Source organism: Myotis brandtii, unplaced genomic scaffold (genome assembly GCF_000412655.1).
Source record: "Myotis brandtii unplaced genomic scaffold, ASM41265v1 scaffold308, whole genome shotgun sequence".
NCBI classification, from domain to species: domain Eukaryota; kingdom Metazoa; phylum Chordata; class Mammalia; order Chiroptera; family Vespertilionidae; genus Myotis; species Myotis brandtii.
The window spans coordinates 1,894,183-1,918,978 of NW_005361786.1; the positions used below are offsets into that span (position 1 = coordinate 1,894,183).

At 47.1% G+C, this 24,796-nt stretch overlaps 1 protein-coding gene across 6 annotated transcripts in view; it reads right to left on the bottom strand.

Annotated features, from left to right (window-relative positions):
* Nucleotides 1-24,796, bottom strand: part of CHD2 (chromodomain helicase DNA binding protein 2) — a 69,881-nt gene that overhangs the window by 15,415 nt on the left and 29,670 nt on the right. For all 6 annotated transcript variants that reach the window (XM_014542636.1, XM_014542637.1, XM_014542634.1 and 3 more), the window contains 17 exons: nucleotides 23,595-23,783; nucleotides 22,186-22,348; nucleotides 21,525-21,677; nucleotides 20,183-20,254; nucleotides 17,400-17,549; nucleotides 15,997-16,145; nucleotides 14,783-14,879; nucleotides 14,256-14,348; nucleotides 11,504-11,674; nucleotides 10,587-10,762; nucleotides 8,764-8,805; nucleotides 7,603-7,742; nucleotides 5,528-5,666; nucleotides 4,688-4,838; nucleotides 3,440-3,562; nucleotides 1,527-1,655; nucleotides 545-685 (listed from right to left, as the gene is read on the bottom strand). In XM_014542636.1, the coding sequence (XP_014398122.1) occupies nucleotides 545-685; nucleotides 1,527-1,655; nucleotides 3,440-3,562; nucleotides 4,688-4,838; nucleotides 5,528-5,666; nucleotides 7,603-7,742; nucleotides 8,764-8,805; nucleotides 10,587-10,762; nucleotides 11,504-11,674; nucleotides 14,256-14,348; nucleotides 14,783-14,879; nucleotides 15,997-16,145; nucleotides 17,400-17,549; nucleotides 20,183-20,254; nucleotides 21,525-21,677; nucleotides 22,186-22,348; nucleotides 23,595-23,783 (2,278 nt within the window). The remainder of the gene's footprint in view (nucleotides 1-544; nucleotides 686-1,526; nucleotides 1,656-3,439; nucleotides 3,563-4,687; nucleotides 4,839-5,527; nucleotides 5,667-7,602; nucleotides 7,743-8,763; nucleotides 8,806-10,586; nucleotides 10,763-11,503; nucleotides 11,675-14,255; nucleotides 14,349-14,782; nucleotides 14,880-15,996; nucleotides 16,146-17,399; nucleotides 17,550-20,182; nucleotides 20,255-21,524; nucleotides 21,678-22,185; nucleotides 22,349-23,594; nucleotides 23,784-24,796) is intronic.

Consider the following 24,796-nt stretch of genomic DNA (forward strand, 5'->3'; position numbering starts at 1 on the left):
GACTAGGGACTAATTGCATAGTAACTTCATTAGAAGTCAGCAAGCATACATGCAACCCTGTACCAGAACTCTGAGGCTTGGAATGAGTTTCATAAAACCCCCAAAGGGAGGTTATATAATAGCAGGGCTTTTCACCCAATTCTATTCCAAAAGCTTAACTCTTGATGGTATTTGGGTTGAATCCTGAACCCTTCAAATTCATCTGTGGATTGTGCTCTTCTATCATGAATGTGAAAAGTGCCTTAAGCAGTTCCCTGTAAATGCAGATTTCTCTCACCGGTCCTATCTCACTCACACTGCCCCTCTGAAACATGTAAAAACACTGCAAGCAAGGCCTTCTGTCTGAGAGAACTGCCCAAACCTCACGCTCCCTTCTCTCTGCAGGCAGAGGTGCAGGCCTCACGCTGACAGCTCCGCCCCTTCCTTCTTGGATGTAGCCTTAAAGAGATGGTGATTTCAGGGCCCTCAACCCTGTTCTGTTTCTAAATCCTAGACGGAACGTCAGAGGCTACGGGTAGCTCAGGAAGGAGAATGACGCAGGTACCTTCTCCTTCTTGTCTTTCGACTTCTTCCTTTCCTTGTCCCCGTCTTTGTCTTTCCTGGAACCCATCTGTTTCTCCTTGTTCTCCTTGTTCTCCTTCTTCTTCTGTTTCTTTTTCATGGGACTTTTTTCTAAGCCATCATCCTAGAACACAAGCAGGGCTATGGGTAAGGCCACTAGCTTTCCATGGACTCATTCGCTTCCTGGGGAAGGCAGCACTACCCCCTGTGGCTCCCCACGGCACCTACACGCGTGTTCTCCAGCACACAGCCTGCAAGCACGCACACAATCCTAAACTCTGGGGATGCCCAGGTAAGCCAGCAGGGGCTTTACATCTATGGTCTCTTTAATTCTCACAGCAACCCTTCAACACAGGCATAATCATTCGAATTTCACAGACAGACAACACCGAGGACCCGCGGTTAGAAAGCTGTCAGCTAGTGATCTGTGAGAGTTCTGTACTTGAATTCGTGTTTGCGTGACTCAAACCCATCTAGTCCCGGACCCACTGCTCACCGTCTTGGAGCTCATCTCAAAGCAGAATTTCCGAGAGGAACAAAATAAAATCCCGGAACGCTGCCACTCCCTCCAGGAAGCTGGTTTACGTTCCACTTGGCTTAGACCAGAGGTTACAAATTGGCCGCCTTGGGCCAATCCCGACCCACAGGTGAGTTTCGTTTGGCCCAGCGACACACTGAGGGCCCAGCGGCTGCCCCTTGCCGGGAGCTCCTGGTATGTCCCCACCACTGCCTATCGCCCCAACAGTGAGTCGGAGTGTCAGCTGCCACTTAGCATTGAGACCCCCTTGGCTCTCTCCAGTCACGTCCATTATCTGTGAAGGTGCAGTCGCCGACTTAAAGGAACAGCGACATTCCCTCTCCGGTTAGGAAAAGTCATACATATTCTACTTGATCTGAATGGTTCTGTGCCACCCGCACAGCAAGTGCAGCCTGAGAACCAGCCCCGCGAGGAGGGGCAGCCTCACCTTCACTTCCCCCTCCTCGGATGGGTTGTCGGAGTGCCTGGGGGACGAGAAGTCGAGCCCCCGCTCATCTTTCAGCCTGGGCGCTTTGTTCTCCTTCTTGACTCGAGGCTTCCGCTTCTTTAACTTGGCCTGGAGACGGAGAGGAAGGATGACAACACGGCAAACCGAGACCCTCACCAGCACGGCCAAGTACCACGGATGAGTCTTTGAAACAGCAGCAGCCGCATAAGTCAAAGGAGAAATTCAAAGGGGCGCAACCAGCATTGCTGGAGGCCTCACACACAGCCTACGCCACAGAAAAACACCCATCGCCTTGAGCCTACAGAGTCCATTTTTTGGAATTCATCCTAAAGATATAATTCAAATGAAGGAAAAACACCTTATGTATAAAGATAACTCGCAAAAGACAGTAATATAACATTAAAAGAAAAAACCAGGACCCGGTCAGCTGGTTCCGTGGTTGGGGGTCGTTGACCTATGAACCTTGAGGTCACGGTTCAGTTAGATTCCCAGTCGGAGCATATGCCACGGTTGCAGGCTCGATCCCCAGTAGGGGGCATGCAGGAGGCAACCAATCAATGATTCTCTCTCATCAATGATGTTTCTATCTCTCTCTCCCTCACCTTTCCCTCTCTGAAATCAATAAATAAATAAGTAAATAAATAAATAAATAAAAACACACCCAGAAGCACACGGTATCTAAAAATAAGGAAAAGGTGTTTATCTACTCAATCAAATCTAATTCGAGTATAAACATGTTCTTAATCTCTCTCTCTCTAGAGCGTAACTGACAGTATACACTCAACATATTACCTGGAGAATGACACTACTTATGTGATACTATTACATGAAAAAGGACAAGGCATGGGGTTGGGATAACTTTTTCCCCTAAAATTCATTTTGTTTGTAAGACAGGGACGTTAACACCAATGACGTAGCTCTAGGAGCACTGAAGGAGCACACACATAGGCTGCTAGTACCGGATGTAACTTATCATCTTCTAACTGTGCCTGCCATCTTTCTAGGTCTGCATTGAAACGGAAAGTTGGGAAAATGAAAGAAGACACAGCGCAGATGAGTCACTAGTAACTCACTCGGTCTTTTTCGCTGAGCAGGTAAGGCAATCCTAATGGAAGTCCCACTGTTGGATTAACTGTGGATTCCAATGACCCATTTTATCCCTGGGCCAGTATGACAAGCAGCCCTGAGTTAGGAGTAACTACAGGCAAACCCGGTAGTATTTAGACAGTTACTGGAATGTTCCAAAATCCAGGCAGCGGCATAAAGAAACAGCAGTATGTCTGAACCAGGTGGCACTGAGAGCGATGGGGACTCTTAAGGCCATATTGTGAGCAAGCTGCCAAGATGCTTAGGTGAGTAATTAAATGAACACTCCCAGTACTACCAACCAACCGAGGCCATATTGTAAGCAAGCTGCCAAGATGCTTAGCTTAGGTCAGTAATTAAATGAACACTCCCAGTACTACCAACCAACCATCACTACTCGGACCTCAAAAGCAGCACCTGACCCCGGCCGGTGTGGCTCAGTGGTTGAGCGTCGACCTATGAGCCAGGAGGTCACGGTTCAATTCCCGGTCAGGGCACAGGCCTGGATGCAGGCTCCATCCCGTGTAGGGGGCGTGCAAGAGGCAGCTGATCCATGGTTCTCTCTCATCGTTGATGTTTCTCTCTCTCTCTCCTTTCCTCTCTCTGAAATCAGTAAGAACTTATTTGAAAAAAGAAAAAAAGCACCTGACTGGAGAGGTTCCATCTGGGCGGCGGCCGCAGGGGGCACCTGCCCCCTCTAACCTCAGAGCACTCACCTCTTCCCCGCCCGCCACGGCCCCCTTCTTCCTAACCTGCAGGGCTGGAGCCTCAGAGCCCCGAAGCTGCCCAGCGGCAGCCGCACTCACCTCTTCCCCGCCCGCCACGGCCCCCTTCTTCTCCAGGCTCTTCCTGAGCAACTTCAGCAGGTAGTCGGCTCGGGTCTGCAGCTGCTTCCCCTGGGGCTTCTTATCGGTCTCCACGGGCAGGATCTTCAACAGCAAAGGGAGAGAAGCACCCGCCACCACCCGCGTCCCGGTTAGTGGATCAGGGTCAACGGAGACAGCCGAGAACTGAGCAGTCCTTTCCCGCCCCGCCCGCCCGGAATACAGACACAGCCTCAGCTCCTATCTCATGTCCATGGCTCCCAGTCACTGCCAATCCCTCATGAGCCGTTCTCGTTTTACAAAATGGGATGAGAAATCCAGCTCTCCCACTGGCTCCTACCTGTGCTGTTAACAGGGTAGAACAACTCAGGTAGGAGGGGCTTGTTGGCTTCATCTGCTAGAACATCCCAGCCGTCGCGGATTTCCTCCTTCCAGGAGCAGGGAATCCCTGGAGCTAGGTTAAAGCTTCGTTTTAGATTGAAAATGCTTCTTAGAGCATGGCCGGAGAGCACGGAGCTGTGCCCGGACAGGAGCTGGCCCTGTGACCACGGTCGGACCTCTCAGGCCACAGTGGATTTGGTCTGCGCTAACGGCAGGGTGCTGTCACCCGCTCAGGGCCCCGCGTGTGGGATGAGCATTGTTCGACGTGCCGGGAGCACCACCTGGGGCACATCCTCCCGAAATGGAGCCAGTCAGCTCCCCCTGCTTACAACTGAGCACGGCCTGACTGCTGGGAGCCCGCTTTGCGACGGACAGGGTGGGAGGCTCGATTTTGTGGGAGAAGTACGGCCAATGTTGAATTCCATTACAAAAAACACCAAGGTGGCTCACTCCTTGTGTATGGAATAGAAATACGGTTGTTTCCAATACAATGGCAAACAAAGGGCCAGCAACTAAGGCGGAGTGATGCTTTTATTATTAAGAACCTTACCCTGGTATTTTGTTGCAATGAGACTGACCTATAATAAAAATCAGAACTTTAAGATTTCTCTTATAATTCCCCCAAAATTTTTACCTGGCTATCACCTTCGTCCATGACACAGTGTCATAGTCCACTAAAGATATGGTACCATTTCCAAGGATAAAGAAATCCCAGGAAGTTGCTGTTGTGCTAATTTCCCAGTTGATCCCCGCCCCACCCCTCCGGAAAATAGTTAAAAATAAGTAATGAATATAGAAGTATTACGCAAGAAATCTTCTAGAAATCTCCGGCGTCACAGAGTTACTTACTTTGTCCGTTAGCTTCAGCTCCGGATCCGTTTTAATTAGCTCCCAGTTCCCATAGCCGTGCTCGTAGATCCCCAGCAGGAGGCGGGAGTCATCCTCCACTCCCCACTCCACATCGAAATGCGCAGCTTTGACACGGCAGGTTAAGCAGTACCTACAGGGGTTTCAAAAAGAGGAGGACGTCAGAGGCGAGGCCTCTCTGATTTGGAAATGAACACAAAGTATTCTACTACGATAAAGAAACAACGAGCCTGGCCGGTGTGGCTCAGTGGTTGGGCATTGACCTACGAACCAGGAGGTCAAGGTTCGATTCAGAACACATGCCCAGGTTGCAGGCTCCATCCCCAGTAGGGGGCGTGCAGGAGGCAGCCTATCAATGATTCTCTCTCATCACTAATGTTTCTCTCTCTCTCCCTTCTTCCTTCCTCTCGGAAATCACTAAAAATTAAAAAAAGAGCCCTAACAGGTTTGGCTCAATGGATAGAGCATCGGCTAAAAATAAAAAAAATAAAAGAGCCCTAACAGGTTTGGCTCAGTGGATAAAGCGTCAGCCTGCAGACTGAAAGGTCCCAGGTTCGATTCCGGTCAAGGGCATGTACCTTGGTTGCGGGCACATCCCCAGTAGGAGTTGTGCAGGAGGCAGCTGATCGATGTTTCTCTCTCATCGATGTTCCTCCCCCTCTCCCTTCCTCTCTGTAAAAAATCAATAAAATATAAAAAATAAATAAAATAAAAAATAAAAAAAGAGAAGACAACGAAAACACTACATAACTACACATAACTAACTTCCAGTCTACCGTCCTACAGCACGACCACCCAAGCATGTGCACATAACACACTCACTTTTTTTTTTCTTCAGGGTCCACAGGGATGGATTTATGCAGCATCTCAAACTCCTCTTCATGTTGGATAATGGATTTCACGTTCACCTGCACCCCAGAGATCTTGATTGTTGGGCCTCTCTTTTTTCCTGGTCCTTTCCCTAAAGGGAAAGTTAAATAAGAATTTGCTCAAGTTCCACAGGAGACATGAGTCCATCCCTGAATGCCGACTCCCTCAATCTCTCTCTGTCTTATTGTTAATCGAAGATACAACCTATAAGGCAAAAAGACTGTCTCATTTACAATAGTGTCTACAATTGTATTTTAATCTTCCTATTTGTTTTATGCTTTGGTTCCAAAATTAATAAAATTAACAAAAGGAGATTCTGAAGGAATTAGCACTAAAGAATTTTTTTTAACTATTCCATTAACTAAGTTATTGAAGTGCTTTAAAGATGATCGCTACAAAAAATATGAGATCAAGTTAATACCTGACACATTTGAAACGAACAAAAGGTGTCATGGAAAGGCTGCCCTATTCCTCGTTTCAAATTAAAGCAATCCTGGAAGAATAAAATCCAGCCAACTCTAACCAAAGCTAAAATAAACCCATGAGAACGACACTGGTTTGTCGGAGAAAAGATGGCTCAGAGTGTTAGGAAAGATCTCACTTCTCTAGACGTGTAAGTCGATGAAATGGCACTACGATTACAGACGATTGCATGGGGATTCTTTTGTAATCCACTAGAATTTCACTTGCAAATGCTCTTCCGGACAATACTGACGGGAGTTGGAACAGAGGTGGTCAATGGAAAGGCCCTGCTCTGAACACCACAAACCTGCACCAACTACGCCTTCTCCCCTCTCGCTTTTAGCTATGAACCTCTCTGGATCAAGGCAATTTGCAAACAAGGAAATTCAAGAGGCTCCTAAACGTACGTAAAATACTCCACCTCACTCGTGATAATAGAAATGCAAATTAAACACATGTACACATGCCACTTTTACCCTATCGGGTCGGGGGGAAAAAGAAAAAATTGAAAATATTATGTTGATGAGACTCAGAGAAAACAGAGATGCTCATTCAATGCTGGTTGGACGGGATGGTGCGAAATGGGGTACATCAGGGGTCCTCAAACTTTTTAAACAGGGGGCCAGTTCACTGCCCCTCAGACCGTTGGAGGGCCGGACTATAGTTTAAAAAAAAAACGATGAACAAATTCCTATGCACACTGCACATATCTTATTTTGAAGTAAAAAAACAAATGTTTTCGGCGGGCCGCATGTGGCCCGCGGGCCGTAGTTTGAGGACCCCTGGGGTACATACGCAGGATCATTTACCACAGCGCTGTAGAGCAACAGACTGGAAAGCGAATGTCCACTTACAGGCACTAATACTACTATATCCATCACATTATGAAGTTTTTTAAAAAAAAACGAAGAAAATCAGGCAGTGGAGAAAAAACAAACCATTTTAATGAATGGTGCTGAGACATAAAGTAGCCACACAGGAAAAATAAAACTGGGTAGACTAGGAAAAACTCCACGGGTATCAGAAATATTAAAAAAAAACAACCTCCAACTGTACCACAAATATAAAACACCTATGAAAGCACAAAGGTACAAGGGTGGGGCGGGGGAGGGTTCAGTGAGTCCCCTTTATATTCTGGGAGTAGAGAGAAACGCTGGGTTTAAGGTTTACTTTGAGATGTATTCTGGGTGCTAAGGCAGCACACATTTGGATCACTGTCCAAGTCACTCAAGGTACTGAAGTTACACACACACACACACACACACACACACACAAAAGAAATCACATCCGGAAACACTTAACTCTATTTAAGATATTTTTAAAATTTTATTACTTTAGTAACATCCTTGAAAAGGAAATCCCAGAGCACAAATACTTCTTTATTAACGATAGGAGCGAACACCGCAGGCCAGACACGCAGCTAAGGGCTTCACGTGTGCGGAATGACTCAAGTCATCATCCGACCCTGAGTCCTCTTCTAAGCCAAGCCCTGGAGCAGCAGGAACCCCGGTGCGGGCGGCAGGTGCCGGGCCTGGGAGGACCGCTGGGGCCGCCCGGGGACTTACCCTCGCTGGCGTTTTCTTTGAGCTGCTCCTCGTACTCCTGCATGGCTGACACACAGCTGTTGTGAATCAGCTCGCCCAGGCGCTTCAGGTCCGCCACCGACTTATCCACCAGCTCCGCGTCGCGCGCTATGCACTCCAGCCTGGGGACAGACCAGCGAGGGACACTTCAGGGCCCTGCGCCCACCTTCCTACCGTCACATGAAACACCACTGGTCTCGGAGAGGCCTGCCCCTGCAAGGACACTTTTCCCTACATTCCTTCAGCGACAAGAGCCCTGCCACGCTGACTGAGGGCCAAGTTCCTCGTTTCCCATCAGAAAGAACTGTGCCTTGGCAGAGCCCATAAAGTAATTTCAAAGACAATGGTGGCCCAGCCGGTGTGGCTCTGGTTGAGCATCAAACTATGACCCAGAAGATCAAGGTCAGGGCACATGCCCGGGTGGCGGGCTCGATCCTCAGTGTGGGGCGTGCAGGAGGCAGCCGATCAGTGATTCTCTCTCATCATTGATGCTTCTATCTCTCTCCTCTCTGACATCAATAAAAATATATTAAAACAATACGGCCCTTGTCCGCTTCTTTGGTGTTCACTCTCCTTTCTCCAGCTACTTTCCCTCGTCATGATGCTCCCCGCAGCAAAGCACAGTTATTCTACAATATGTTCTGTTGACTCTAAGTCACACGGAGCATGTGAATACATTAATGTTTACAAGTCAGGCTGTCAAAAGGCGCCAGACCTTCCATGGAAAGAGTAGCAAAAAAAGAAACTGCCATGTAATAAAAGAGGCAACTTAGGAACTTTTGCTAAGCTTACCGTTCAAGAGGGAGACCAAACTTCTCTCTCCCTCCTCTCTGTAAAAAATCAATAAAATATATTTAAAAAAAAAAAAAAAACTTCTTTAAAAAAAAAATACGGCCCTCGTCTGCTTCTTTAGTGTCCACTCTCCTTTCTCCAGCTACTTTCCCTTGTCACGATGCTCCCCGCAGCAAAGCACAGTTATTCTACAATATGTTCTGTTGACTCTAAGTCACACGGAGCATGTGAATACATTCATGTTTACAAGTCAGGCTGTCAAAAGGCGCCAGACCTTCCATGGAAAGAGTAGCAAAAAAAGAAACTGCCATGTAATAAAAGAGGCAACTTAGGAACTTTTGCTAAGCTTACCGTTCAAGAGGGAGACCAAACTTCTTATACGCCTTGATGAACCTACGGAGATGAGCAAGAGCACACGTTAAAAAAACAGAGACTTCAGCTCTGTGAATGCAAACACGTATCTGTGTTAAGTAGGAGCCGCGTAAAAACTGTCAAAAGTAGACGGGACCCGATCCTTGTAACAGGTCTTTGCATGCTGAATGCCTCTGCCAACAGCCCACTTCCGACTGAGTGCTGGAAATCTATTCCAACGAAAAGACCAACTTTATTCTCAGGAAGCTGCTTAGGGACATAACGGAGAACAGCGATGTAACTCCGATGTTATCCGTTTTTAAATGTGCAAGTCTGTGTAACGTGTGATCCCATCACCACAATAACTCTGGACATAAAAACCGCCAAACAGTTCACAGGTCTGTTCAGTCCACTACTGTTACCTTCAATTCCAGATTTTCCCTCATTTTCTGGCCGATAACACAACTATACGATTTCTGGGACTGCCCCGAGTATTTTTGGGGAATGCGACAAAGCAAAATAAACCTATGATTTCAAGCTTCTTGGGCAAAACCATTTTGCAAAGTGTGTTGACTCCCGCCCAACCTTATCTCCAACCAAAAATCCAACCTAACCTTCTACCAGTCTCCACCCTAAACCACGATGCCCACCAATCCGTGTGTCACCTGCTCCCACTCCCTGCGCCAACCACTAGCACTGCCCATGGAAAGCAAGACGTCACAACAAACCCAGGGCCTCACTGGGACATGCCAGTCACTAAAATAACCTGCTTAGGTAAGAGTCTAAGGCAGCGGTTCTCAACCTGTGGGTCGCGACCCCTGAAAATACATCCTGCATATCAGATATTTACATGATGATTCATAACAGTAGCAAAATTACAGTTATGAAGTAGAAATGAAAATAATTTTATGGTTGGGGGTCACCACAACATGAGGAACTGTATGAAAGGGTCGCGGCCTTAGGAAGGTTGAGAACCGCTGGGAGAGATCCTATGGGAGAAAAAACTGGGTGGAGGGCACGGTGACAAGAGAAGGGGAATGAAAGTGACAACAGCTGAGAAACTCTAGGAAAGGAACAGCCTGGATACAAGGGTTAGGGGAGTGCTACATGTGAACGTGAACCTGGGATTCTTCCTCAGCTCTCCATGTCTCCATGATATACACGGAGGCATTTCACACCTGAAATAGTAAGACACTAGGGTTTTACCTCAAAATAATATCCAGACGCCCTAGCTGGTTTGGCTCAGTGGATAGAGTGTCAGCCTGTAGACTGCAGAGTCCCGGGATCGATTCTGGTCAAGGGCACATGCCCGAGTTGTGGGCTCGATCCCCAGTGAGGGGCGTGCAGGAGGCAGCTGATCAATGATTCTCTCTCATCATTGATGCTTCCATCTCTCTCTCCCCTCTCCCTTCCTCTCTGAAATCAATAAAAATATATTTTTACTTTTTTTATTTTTTATTGATTTTTTACAGAGAGGAAGGGAGAAGGATAGAGAGTTAGAAACATTGATGAGAGAGAAACATCGACCAGCTGCCTCCTGCACACCCCCCACTGGGGATGTGCCCGCAACCAAGGTACATGTTCTTGACCGGAATCGAACCCGGGACCCTTCAGTCTGCAGGCCGTCGCTCTATCCACTGAGCCAAACAGGTCAGGGCAAAAAAATATATTTTTAAAAGGCACAAAAACTCTACATATAAAAAATAACAACATCGGGATTGAGGAGCATTTCCGACGGGTGTGTGACTCGATCTCTCTCGCGCTCCCTGCCGGAACTGACGGTATCCCTTCCCCACAAGGCCCAGGGAGCAGGGCCCACCCACCTGCGGATCTCCGCGTCCGTGAACCCCTCCACGAGGTCCTTCCGCACGCTCCGGGGGCGCCCCCGGCGCTTCGGCTTCTTGTCGTCGTCGGAGTCATCGGTCTCGCTCTCCGAGGCAGAGGACCTCTGGGCCTGCCTCTTGGACTCGGTGTCGGAGTCGCTGTCATTGGTCTGCGCCTGAAACGGCAAAGGCACACTGTGACCAGGGCCAGGTGCCAGAGGCCTAAGGACCAAGGCCAGCCCGGCCCCGTTCGGTGGGACTCGGAACTGGCCGTCCCATCAGACAAGTCCGTTTTTTGGGGGGAAATAAGGAGACAGGTGTCAGGTAACGAAGGGAGACCCGACAGGGATAATCACACCTCCAGAGAAGTGTGGATTCTAATAAGGAAAATGGAATGCAAGTGTTGGAATGGTAAGTTTGTGTTCACTTCCTTGGACTTCGTGTGCTATTTGTAAAATGGGGATATCAGCCCCTTTAATCAGGAGTCTCAAAGGATTAAATGAGTCAATACGTTTAAATGCACTAGCTGATGCCTGTGAGTCCTCAGCAAATAGTAGCTACCATTAGCTGCTACTGATTTATGATTTACTAAGATCTTGGACAAACTCCAGTCTATTATCTCCAACAAACTGGGTGGTAATGTTTTGCAAAAGTCAAATATGATAGTGCCTGTGGCGAAGAATGGTTCTACAATCTCCTGCTCAGCCATCTCACACAGCCCATGAGCAGAGGCGAAGTGCCTCCCAGGTGAGCCAGGAGCCCCAGGCACTTCCCTGTTCCTCTGCTGGGTTTCCCGAGACTCTGCCCTGGAGCCCGCAGGTCGGGCAGCAATGCAAGGCCCCTTCCTTGAACACTGGGCACTCCTGCAGCGTCAGAGCCTGAGAAGGAGGTTCCTCTCTTCCGTCTCCCTTGGTTACCTTTTTCGTGGAACTCCGAATTCGAGGCAGCATGTAAATTTCTTCCAGCTCCTTCTGCCGCTCCTCCTCCTCCACGCGCTTCCTTTGATCCTCGGGAATGATCTCGTCCCAGTCCCTGTGGGGACGCTCTTCCAGCTCTTCCTCGTCTTCCATGGTGGCGAAATTGGCAACCTGAAATGTCAACAGACAGACAACTGAAATTCCTCTATTTCCCAAAGAACATCCACTAAAACCTCAACTCACAGTGTTTTTAATCTAAGTACGATGCTATGACTAATAAGGGAGTCCTGTGATATTACATAAGCAAAGAATCGATTTTCTACTAATCTCTCCCTTCCCCCCCAGAAATCAATTTGCCACATCCCCAAGTTCATCAGAAATTTTACTGAAAAGGAGGGAAGCAGATATAAAGATATAAAGTGTCTTATAAGTTTAACTGAAATATATGTTGACACTTTGCGGACCAGCAGTTTTATTGCTAGCTTTACCCAGTGGCCAGATAAGTTTCTATTGAACGAGTACAAAAAAACGTTTTACATAAATGTTAAAGGCACGCTTTAACATTAAATACCCATTGCATTTGAAGTTATTTAATTACATGTTCTCACTAGCTAATATCTTTTTATAGTATGATACTTTGTAAAACACTGTGTAATATGAAGCGAGAATTCTCGTGATCATCCATCCACAATGTGTTAATATATATATATATATATATATATGAGATATATTATAGAATTATACACCTCGAACTTATATAACTTTATTAACCAATGTCGTCACCCCAATAAATTCAATTTTTTTAAAAAGGGCCTTAGAAAGGCCAGAGTCACCAGTAATGTGACTTAATGCTCATAATATTCTGACCAGGACAGGGTCTTGAAGATGACTTCTGCTTAAGAACGGAGCAGCAGTCACAGAGGTGGGATCCAGGGGACACACTACTAATTCCCCTCCAACCTCAGACCCATGACACCTGACAGGAGAGCTCTCTGACCCATTCTCAGCTCCTTCCCAGCTCTTGCACTGAGACAACTCTACCTGTGGCCAACCTTGACCTCATTCCATCCTGCTTCCTTCCAAACGCTTCACCCAGTTCTCCCTCCACCCTAACGGTAGACTCTACCACACTTAACCACCGCTGTAACCTGCTTCTCTAACCTGCATCAAACCAACCCATGATCAATCTTTTCAACCAGACCCTCTTTTTTTTTTTTTTTGTAATTGATTTTCAGAGAGGAAGGGGTAGAGAGATAGAAACATCAAGGATGAGAGAGAATCACTGATCAGCTGCCTCCTGCATGCCCCCCACTGGGGATCGAGCCCACAACCCGGGCATGTGCCCTGCCTGGGAACCAAACCCTGACCTCCTGGTTCATAGGTCGACGCTCCACCACTGAGCGACACCGGCCGGGCCTCATTTGCAACTGGGAAGCCTTTGCCTCTCTGACCCTCCCACGCCTCGTGGGCCAGTCTCACCTTGGGATTACCAGCTGATCCAGTTTCTCTGACCTCACGGATTGCAGGAGAGTCTCATATGACCCTGCTGACTGGCTCCAAAGCGAAGCCAAAGCCGTATTTTCTAAATTCAGCTCTACTCCCTATCAAGTTCCTCCCGGCAAGCCCCAGCCCCACCCAGGGCTGTAGCGAATCTTTTCCATTTCTCAGCAAACACCTCATTTATTTCACTGGTCATGAAGGTCACCAGTTGGAACTCCACATCTCTCCCTAAAGTGTGTTTTCCCTTCTCCTTCAAAGGCAGCTCCTCCAGCTGTGCTTTTGGTGATGTCCCTTCCAGTCTCCCCTGAGGCAACGGATGGGCCCTCAAACGTTCCTTCATTCCTCTGCACCTGCAATAGCTCCCTATTCTCAAATACCTTCTGAAACCCAGAACATGGTAACATCTTAAAAAACAAAACAAAAAACGTGGCCTTGCTAGACTCTTTTGTCACATAAATTACCTTCTCTCTACTCTTTTTAAAAAATATATTTTTACCGATTTCAGAGAGGAAGGGGGAGGGAAAGAGAGAGAGAAACATCAATGATGAGAGAGAACCATCGATCGGCTGCCTCCTGCACGCCCCCTACTGGGGATTGAGCCTGTAACCAGGGCATGTGCCCTGACCAGGAATTGAACCGTGACCTCCTGGTTCATAAGTCGACACTCAACCACTGAGCCATGCCAGCTGGGCACCTTCTCTCTATAATTCACTAGCTTTTTGTAACTCAATGCTGGTGCCCAGCTCCTGCATTTAGTCCTGATCTCATTTAATTTTGTATTGTATCAGATACCACTGACCACCCTGTAATCACCCTTAAAAAAAAATCGCACTAAGTCATCAAGGGCTTCCTGTCACCTTCTGTTTTTACACCTTTGACCGCTTTGTCATCTGATTCTATTATGTTAATGTCTCTCCCACAAGCCCTCCAACACCCCCCAGAGCCAACTGGGTCACCACCTATCCCGCTGACATCATATCCTCAGTCCTCCTCGCAGACTTCCTTCCTCCACCCACTGACTCAGGGCAGGATGGCCCACGTCCGTGGTTACCTATAGTCCGTGGGAGGACTATCTATAGATTCTGCACTCAGAACATCCTTGGAAAACTCTAGAGAATGACACTGAGGCCATGAGTCAACTTACTCAGAGGGCTAAGCAGAGCGCCTGGTACCCAGAAAGCGCTATCAGGCATTAGTTATTACCGGATCGTGAATCAACGCTAAGGGCTTTCTCCCTCGAGGATGTTTATACCTTAAATTGTGACAGGAGCTCATCAGTCGCACTTGTTGACACTTCGTTCTCTCTGGTTTCAGCCAAGCGCAGAATTTCATCAATATCCATTTCCTAGGAGAAGAACAGCAACACAAGTATGGTAAGAAGGCAACAGCAAGGTCTGCACGCGCTGACAATGTTTGGTGCCAACAAACCAGCTCTCTTTTCTGGTATCCCATTTTTAATTTTCTTTTGTAGTCTCAACTTTACATTGTTTACATTTAACGATTCAAACTATTACTTATACAAAGAAGGTGAAACTTCAGAAATTACAAGAAATGAAATAGGAGTAAGAAAGACAAAAGACAGAATCCTCAAATGCTTTTTTCTCATTCTTTCCTATTCAGTAAGAGCTTTGAACTTTATTAGAAAAAAAGACAAAAACCCCTACGTCCTTTAAGTAATTACTGCCGCTTAATAGAAGCCTGTAACAGGCTCAGAATCTGCTTCCCAATGTATCTCACAAATGACACTTGTCAGAAACGCCTTCCCTCCTTGTTAATTACCTGGGGCTCTGACTCCTCGCCTTCAAGTTCTTTGAAAAGATCCTCTGCTCCGAATTTCAAAATAGCTGTCAGCTCTTCTTTATTAAAAGGATTTGAACTGTAAAAGTAAAATGCGGTTGTAATCTCTCAGGAATGTCAAGTAAGCTCTGTTACAGATCTACCCTTCATTCAGGGGCCCAATTACCGGTGAAAATGTAAATTCTGCCCCAAGAAAAATGATCTCTCAAACATTTCATGTTTTTATCCACAGGATGGGACCACGGTGGCAAACCTAAGCCAGCAGAAGACTAGGACATCAATCCTTTTCCTGTTGGCTCATCTACCACGTGGTTGGGCGAGACGGGTAATTAGCAATATGAAAGAAGACAGTTCTCTCCTCTGTCCTTTGACTCAGAAAGTTACCATTTGCCTGTGGTCCAATATGAAAGAACCACGCTGCTTCTACCCAGGTTGCTCTCTAACGGAAAATTATCTGAAAACACCCTATTTGGGAAGGGCTCGGCTGATCCCACCTGTCACAAAGCTACAAGACCACCACAGAACACACTGGACGATTTGGTCAAAATGTCCATTCTTTCAGAGAAATAGTTGTGCTTCCCAATCAATCCCATCAAAACGTAACTGCCTTCCTCTGTTTCAACAGGAAAAATCCCAAATCCCCACACAAACATTTCTACTAATAGTAAGAGAAGAGCAGCCCATTTGATCGGGTGGATTCTCACTGGGAAGAGTTCAAGGCAACTCTGTGTCAGGGTGGACGCCTAAGTGTCATATGTCACACTGAGAGCCAAACCCACAGGCAAGGGAGGGGCAGGGCAACGGGATAAAAGGGGACACACCTGCAATACTCTCAACAATGAACATTTTTTAAATGAAAGAAAAAGAGAGGGGCTGGAGATAGTGAGACAGACAGAGAGAGAGAGAGAGAGAGAGAGAGAGAGAGAGAGGGAGGGAGGGAGGGAGAGAGAGAGGGAGAAAGAATGAATGGTGGGTGGGGGAGAGAATGCACTCATGAGCACAGGGCTAATAAGTAAAGCGAAAGAAAAAATAGGAAAAAAATAAAGAAAAGGAAACGCTATCTTCTTGCAGCCTTAGCGAGGCCTGTTTTCCCAGCAATAAAAGGCCTAATGTCTGTTGTACAAAATCCAACCGGAAGAGTGGATCCCACCGAGTGTGGATTGGGCCAGTTGGCCTCTCCCAGCCCGGGCACTCACTTGGACCGCCCTGAGTTGTTTTCCAGGACCGTCCGGCCAGTGGTGTCCATGCGCTGGATCACCAGGTGGTCCAATACCATCTTCTTTTTGGCCCGTTCTATGATCTCTTCCTCCACGGTCCCCTTTGTCACCAAGCGGTAAATATTTACCTGTGGGAAAAGGAAACGTTGTGCTTACGCCCGATCACACACACAAAAAAAGGTCACCTCCGTCTAAAACCAGGAGGGGAAATGAAAAATGCCTGGCCTGTAGCACCATAAAGGACTATAAGCTATAAGCCCTCCATCCACACAGACCTAAGCAGATGCCGTGTTTTTACCACCTGCAGCAGGTTGCATTCTTAAATGTAACTGCCGTTAAGGACTTTGAACACGGCCTTGTTCTACTAATAAAAATCTTACTAAAGAATAGTCCATTTCAGCAAAACTGGGTCTTTGGCCGAGTATGAAACTTGTGAGTTATCCTCTATTAGAACCGACTCTGAGATTCCCATACAAAGGAAGTAAGCGTGTATTTCCCCCAACAAAGAAAAGCTTGGTCATGTGTAATTAACACATCAAGAGAATTCTCGCTTCATATTACACAGTGTTTCACAAAGTATCATACTTTAAAAAGATATCAACTTATAAGAACATGTAATAAAAAACTTCAAAATGCAATGGGTATTTAATGTTAAAGCGTGCCTTTAACATTTACAAAGGAAATAAGTGTGTATTTCCCCCCAAGAAAGGGAAGATTGGTCATGTGTAATTAACACATTATGGACGGATCAGGAGAATTCTCGCTTCATATTCCACCGTGTTTTACAAAGTATCATACTTTAAAAAGAAATTAGCGCCCTAACCGGATTGGCTCAGTGGATAGAGCGTCGGCCCGAGAACTGAAGGGTCCCAGGTTCGATTCTGGTCAAGGGCATGTACCTTGGTTGCGGGCACATCCCCAGAATAGACCACCTTGAACAATGTTAGAATATTTACCACCAACTTTTCCATAGTAACAGAGGAGAAAATGTTCCGTTCTAGGTCTTTTTATCATATATCTTTTTTAGGATAAACTAGAAAGTCACTGGTGATGCACTTTTTAGACAGAGAAAAGAATATTTACACCAACTTTTCCATAGTAACAGAGGAGAAAATGTTCCGTTCTAGGTCTTTTTATCATATATCTTTTTTAGGATAAACTAGAAAGTCACTGGTGATGCACTTTTTAGACAGAGAAAGAGAGCAGTTCCTTTATAGGCTCATCTCAGCCCCAGAGACGGTTTCTCTGCACTAATTAACAGACAGACACCTCCCCTTGGGAAAGGAAGCTAAACAGGAAAAAGCCTTTCACAAAACATCCCGGAAGGCCCAAAAACCCCTCCCCGGCTCCCTCACGCCACACCCGAAGCCCCTCCCACTGACCTGCTTCTTCTGCCCAATCCTATGGGCTCGGGCCTGTGCCTGCAAGTCGTTCTGGGGGTTCCAGTCGGAGTCGAAGATGACCACTGTGTCCGCGGAAGCCAAGTTGATTCCCAGGCCACCAGCCCTTGTGGAGAGCAGGAAACAGAAGTCCTGCACACAACGCAACACACGCCTTTAGGCAGGGGCCTTCTCAAACCGTTTCCCGTCCAACAAGCCCCGACACCCCGACACCCCTGCAGGTGCGAAGGAAAGTGAGACACGACGGACAAACTTCATGGAGGCTAACGAATGTCAGGGGCTTGGTGGCAGAGTGGATTTTCATTCGCTCACGAGGGAGGAGTCGGGGCAATGAACTAAGGAGCAACAGTAGCAAGAGAGTTCGGGCTCCCACCTGGCTGAGCCTCGCAGACAAGCAATAGCGAAACCCACGCACACTTCATTTTCAAGGGGATGAACGCGTTCCACCAAGTGGCCCAGCTACTGGTTTTCCAGGGGAAGGCAGATGATGCAAGTAAGGCAGTCGGGATGAACAGGGAAACTGTGTTCTGTATGTGCCCTTCCAGTTGTTAGGCAGGTGAGGAAAAAAACACTCACGCAGAGCCCGTGAGGGACCTGGAGAGGCACAGTAGCCTTGACCTCCACGAGAAAACCAGAGCTGCAATGAACTAAGGAGCAACAGCAGCAAGAGAGTTCGTGCTCCCACCTGGCTGAGCCTCGCAGACAAGCAACAGCGAAACCCACGCACACTTCATTTTCAAGGGGACGAACGCGTTCCACCAAGTGGCCCAGCTACTGGTTTTCCGAGGAAATGTGGATAATGCACGTAAGGCAGTCGGGATGAACAGGGAAACTGTGTTCTGTATGTGCCCCTCCATTTGTTAGGCGGGTGAGGAAAAAAACACTCACGCAGAGCCCGTGAGGGACCTGGAGAGGCACAGTAGCCTTGACCTCCACGAGAAAACCAGAGCAGGTGTGGCTGGAGGGCGTGTGTGGGGAAGACCCCGGCCCTGACACTCCAGCTTCCACAGCACTGACACCCGAGACACCTGCCTGCGTCCCAGGGCTCAGAAAAGCACAGGCAGGAGGGCAGTGGTTCTCAACCTTCTGGCCCTTTAAATACAGTTCCTCATGTTGTGACCCAACCATAAAATTATTTTCGTTGCTACTTCACAACTGTAATGTTGCTACTGTTATGAATCGTCATGTAAATATCCGATATGCAGGATGGTCTTAGGCGACCCCTGTGAAAGGGTCATTCGACCACCAAAGGGGTCGCGACCCACAGGTTGAGAACCACTGATCTAGGTAGACAGGACACTTTAGGAGGAGAAACCTGCAATGTAAAGTCTGGGGTCTGACTGATCACTAAGCCATTTTCCACGTCAGGCTTTACTAAAGATAATATGAATTGTCTTAGGTGGCTCTTCTGCATGTGTGAAAAGAGCAATACTCTATAATGCCACCTTCTAGCTGGACACTTAACTAAATGCTGCTGTCAGCCAAAGTAAAAACAGTAATTCAGCCCTAGCCGGTTTGGCTCAGTGGATAGAGCGCTGGCCTGCGGACTGAAGGGTCCCGGGTTTGATTCCGGTCAAGGGCACCTGTGTGGGTTGCGGGCTCAATCCCCAGGAGGGGGCGTGGAGTGCAGGAGGCAGCCGATCAATGATTCTCTCTCATCATTGATGTTTCTGTCTCTCCCTCTCCCTTCCTCTCTGAAATCCATAAAAATACATTAAAAAAACAAAAACAAAAACAGTAAGCCACACTGCAGCAGGGTTCAACTAATTTGAGACACGGCAAATGTACTTTTTAAGACTGGAAGTCACCAAGAAAGTGCAGATCAAAACCTTATGATATTAACATATATCCCAATAATAAAGTGTAATATGCTAATTAGACCGGACGTCCTTCCGGATGAAGTCGGGGCTGCAAGGGAAACCCGGATCCCAGGTCCCAGGGGCCTGCCGGTGGCCGCAGGAAAGCCCAGGTCCCGGGTGCCAGAGGGAAGCGGTGCCGGCAGCCGGGAAAAGGCAGGCCTGCTCTTGCATGAATTTTGTGCATCGAGCCCTAGTATCCCAATATGACCCTATTGGCCAGCCCTGCCCACTTTGCCTGGCTGCTCTCCTAGAAAAAAACAAAAACAAAGACAGTAAGCCACACTGCAGCAGGGTCCAACTAATTTGAGACACGGCAAATGTACTTTTCAAGACTGGAAGTCACCAAGGAAGTGCAGATGAGAACCTTATGATATTAACATATATCCCAGTAATAAAGTGTAATATGCTAATTAGACTGGACGTCCTTCCGGACGGACGAAGTTGGGACTGCAAGGGAAACCCGGATCCCAGGTCCCGGGTGCCTGCCGGCAGCCGCAGGGAAGCCCAGGTCCTGGGTGCCAGAGGGAAGTGGGTGCCGGCAGCCGGGGGAAGGCAGGCCTGCTCTTGCATGAATTTCGTGCATCGGGCCCTAGTATCCCAATATGACCCTACTGGCCAGCCCTGCCCACTTTGCCTGGCTGCTCTCCTAGACCCAGAAACTTGGTATCTGCAAGTCACTAGAGAAAACTTCGGTGACATCAGGACGCCTGTCATTAGTCCACACCAGGGGGGATAGAGAGCATGCAAAAGGTCTCCTGGACTGATCATGAGACGCAAAGACACCTTTCACTTAAGGGAGTTCTCGCACCGGGAACTGTTCCTGAAACAGAACATATTCACCCAGAAAGGCTCTGCCCTAGATCCCCAGCCCAAGCTGCCCCGATCACAAAGCCGTGCCCCGTGTACCTCAGAACCATCGGCGTTGAAGTGGTCCAGCGCCTGCTTCCGGATCTCTCCCTTGATGGAACCATCCAGACGCTGTAAAGACAAGCCACAAGGAAGTCATAAGGCAGGATGATCAGCCGCAATGGGAACAGACACCAGACTCGCAACCTTTATGGATGCGACACCCGCCGGGTAAAAATAGCTGGAATGCACTGGCGATGTGCTGGCGGGGCTGCGCTTAAGCGGCACACTCCACTTGCCCCAAGCTCTCTGGTTACAAACTCAAGGTCAGAAGGTTCTGAATCAAAGGGCTATCTGGGTTTATCCCAGAATCAGCATGGCTGCCAGGACCTATAAGGAAAAGGCAACCCACGCTGGGCTTCGAGGCTTTGTCTGCTTCCACATCTGGGTACTGAGGAGACAGGGAAATACTACCCCTGGTCACACCTAATAATCAGCTCCTGCCGGAAAATGATGCTTCTTGACTAATATAAAGTCGCCCAGTTATTTTCCTTTCTTTTTTGGTTAATCCTCATCTGAGGATTTTTTTTTTAGATTGATTTCTTAAGAGAGAGTGGAAGGGAGAGGGAGAGACAGAGAGAGAGACATCAATGTGAGAGAGGCACATCGATTGGCTGCCTCCCGCACGCGACCCAACCAGGGCTGGGATTGAGCCTGCAACTCAGGTGTGCTCCCTTGACCAGAATTGAACCTGGGACCCTTCAGTCCTCGGCCAATGCTCCAACCACTGAGCAAACTGGCCAGGGCAAATTGCCCAGTCATTAAGTGCTACACAAGCCACAAAATGATTTTCATCATTTTGTTTGGAAAACGCTCTGCCATAATATTGATCATGTTAAATATGAAGCTGGTCATATACCCCAGCTTTTCCAAAAATTGCACTCTACACTCAGAGCAAAGTTCAAGCAGCCACAGTGGGTCTTCAAGCCTTTACTAAAACAGCCAATGCTTTGTATGTCAGCTCTACATCAAAAAATGTCACCACAGAGAAGCCATATATGTGAAATAAAAAGCGAAGGCTAATTACCTGCTAATTAAAGCACTTCTCACTCCTTTAAATCGTTTTTCGTATTTCTTCCCTCACAATCACCACTTGAGATAAACAAGAGACTTTTCTCTTGCCCAGTTTTCCTTTCTCTAATCCCCACCCCTTGGTCCCTGGAAAAGAATGACCCCACCTTGACCATCTTCATTAGAGGGTTAGCCTGAAGGCATGGAAGTAAAAATTAAGGCCACCCTGGAAGCTTAACCCCTGGAACCTTAACCCCCGGTTTCCTACTTTAGGGTAATTTAGCAAACCAAACACACAACCCAGAGGAAGGGGGGAGGAGGGCCTCCTTACCTGGAAAGGGTAGTGCTTGATGGTCAGGTACTCCGCCAGGATGTCCAGCATCCGCACCATCTGGGAGAAGATGAGGACGCGGTTCCCCCTTTCTCTCAGTCTGGTCAACAGCTTATCCAACAGGATCAGCTTCCCGCTGCTCCTGATCAGGGACTGGAAATGGAGAAGACATCCCAATGTTCAAGACACGTCCATGTGCCCTCAGGCTCTACGAGTTCAAATGTTTAAAATCACAGTTCGGCTTTCTGAAGGCTTCTGCCACCCGGCTGACGAGCAATTCCTGAAATGCTCTTTATCTGTTATCGATAACAATACTTTCAGATTTTTCCCTAGTAGCTTTTGTTGTTGTTAATTCGCACCCAAGGATATTTTTCCATCGATTTTTAGAGAGTGTGGAAGGGAGGGGGAGAGGGACAGAAACGTCGATGTGAGAGAGACACATCCATTGGCTGCCTCCCCCAAGCACCGCGACCAGGGTGGGGATGAAGCCTGCAACCAAGGTACGTGCTCTTGACCGGAATCGAACCCGGGACCCTTCAGTCTGCAGACTGACGCTCTATCCACTGAGCCAAACCGGCTGCGGCTTAAAGCTTCTTACGATAGCACCTGCAGAAACTAAACTGTCGCTGAGAAAGTCGTGACGAACAAGGCAAGCACGCACCAGAAGGATCTCCTGCCCGTTCTCCCTCTCGTTCTCCTCAGGGGGCTTAATCAGGTAGCAGTGGTTGCAGCATTTCTTCAGTTCCATCACAATGTTCAGGAAGCCGGACGTGCTGCCCCTTGTGCCTTTGGCGAGAGCCTTGTAATTCCTGGTCAGGATCCACCTGCAAGTTATAGACGATGATGTTGTTAAGTGATTCAAACAAAGAGCTGGGGTCTTCGATGAAAACCTGACATTGAGTCTGAGTCTAACGAACCCTCTACACTCGTCTGTGAATGCACAGGAAACAAAGCGTCCGGAGTAAAATATTAAATGATGCCATAGAGCTGGGATCAGCAAAAATCCAGGCTGTGAGGAAAATCTATGCAACAGACTCAACTTCTTCATTCAAAGAATTTACAAGGATGGGGGATGGGGGGAGGAGGAGGGAGATGGATTAAAATAAACATAAGGGACATGCCAACCAGTCACAATGTATGGAGCTTAGATCCCAATGCAAAATAGCAAAGTGTGAGAGTGTGTGTGTGTGTGTGCGCGCGCGCACACACACGCATATTTATTACATCCAAGAAACTGTAAACACTCATTAGACATTAAAAAAATATTAAGGAATTATTAATTTGTTAGGCATAACAGTATTGATGTTATGCTTAACTCTTTTTTTAATTGAGGTATAACTGACATATAACATTATATTAGTTTCAAGTGTATCCATTATGATTCAGTATTGTGTATATTGTGAAATAATCACGTCTAGTTAACATCCATCACCATATAGTTACAATTTTTCCCCTTTTAATATACTCTCTTAGTAACTATAGTCACCATGCTGTATACTACATCCCCATGACTTATTTATTTTATAACTGAAAGTCTGTACCTTTTGAACCCTCTGTCCACCCCACACGTGTTCTCTGTACCTATGAGCTTGAGGTGATTTTTTAAATTTTATTTTGGGATTTTATTTTTGCTTTTAGACATGTAGAAACACGTATGTTATGTACCTGGGATATGCTTCCAATGATACATAGGTGGGAATAGGGATACAAAAGAAGTTCTGGCTGAAGTAGATTGGCCATGAGTTGGTAACTATTGAAGTTCAACTCCCAGTCAGGGCACATGCCGAGGTTGTGGGCTCGATCCCCATTGTGGGGCGTGCAGGAGGCAGCCGATGCATGATCCTCATCATTAATGTTTCTACCTCTCCCTCTCCCTTCCTCTCTGAAATCAATAAAAATGTCCTTTTAAAAAAGCGAGGATAATAAAAGTTCCTCTGACCATAAATAAACAAACTGCTACTTAAATTTGTGCTGGGGCCTGAGAGACACAGTGGATTTGTCTACTGCTCGTCTCCTGGCTTCAGGGCACTGTCTTACTCCCACTCCGGCGCCCCCGCAGCGGTAACGCACTTGTAATACTGTTTCTGAAGGGCCGACATCTCCACCCTGAGGATCTGCTCCACTTTGGCGGGCAGGGACTTCTCCACGTCCTTCTTGACCCTCCGCAGGAGGAACGGCTCCAGCACCTTGTGGAGGCTCTGGTAGCCGTTCTCCCGCCCTTTCCCGTGGTCCTCCTCGAAATCTTCCCAGAACTCAAACCTGGGGGCGAAACAGTCCAGTGTTACTTGGTTACACACAAAGAAAAAGGCGTTTTTGCAACAAAAATTTCTTTTAAGATAAAATGGGAAAATCTTCCCTATAAGGACAGATAAACTTTATCAGTATTAGCTCTTGAGTATAAGAGAGAGGAAAACTAATGGATCACTTCATCAGTCTACTCTGCATAAAGGTTTCCAACTTTGAGACGGCTTCCAGAGTTCTCAAAATTTTAGTGTATCGTGCAATTAGTACATACACAAACATAGTTATTGTGCGAAATACGAAGAAAACGCAATCAATTCTTTTAATAAGCTGCAATTTCTTGGGAAAATAAAGTTCATAGGTAAAAAAATAATTAGTGGCAGTGTTAGAGCTGTCACTGCTCAAGGGTAAAAGTTATATAATTTCCATCAATAATCTTCACTGTCCCTACATTAAAAAGTTAATGATGGTAACAACAATAAACAAGACTACAGTCCTCTGACAAGAACAATCCGAATGATATAAATTTAATATTAGGGAAACTTGGGCACATAAAGTTCATTAAGGAATTTAAGCACCTGTCACCCAAAATTGTTCTGCCTGGATCGAGACGGAGTAACCCCAGGAATGAAAGGTTGGCTTAACATCTAAAACGTAACTAACAAAATATACCACATACTGACAGAATAAAGAACAAAAACCACATGGTCATCTCAACATACACAGAAAAATAGCATGTGACCAAGTCCGACGCTCATCCACTGTAAGAACTCCCGAAAACTAGCACGAGAAGAAAACTTCCTCAGCCTGATCCAGGGGAGCTACAAAAATTCTGTAGCTCACATTCTACTCCTACCAATTCTACTCCCCATGGAGGCTCTAGCTAGTGCAACAAAGGCAAGAATTAAAGACAGCCATGTGGCCTTAACCAGTTTGGCTCAGTGGATAGAGCCTCGGCCTGTGGACTGAAAGGTCCCAGGTTCAATTGCGGTCAAGGGCATGTACCTTGGTTGCGGGCACATCCCCAGTAG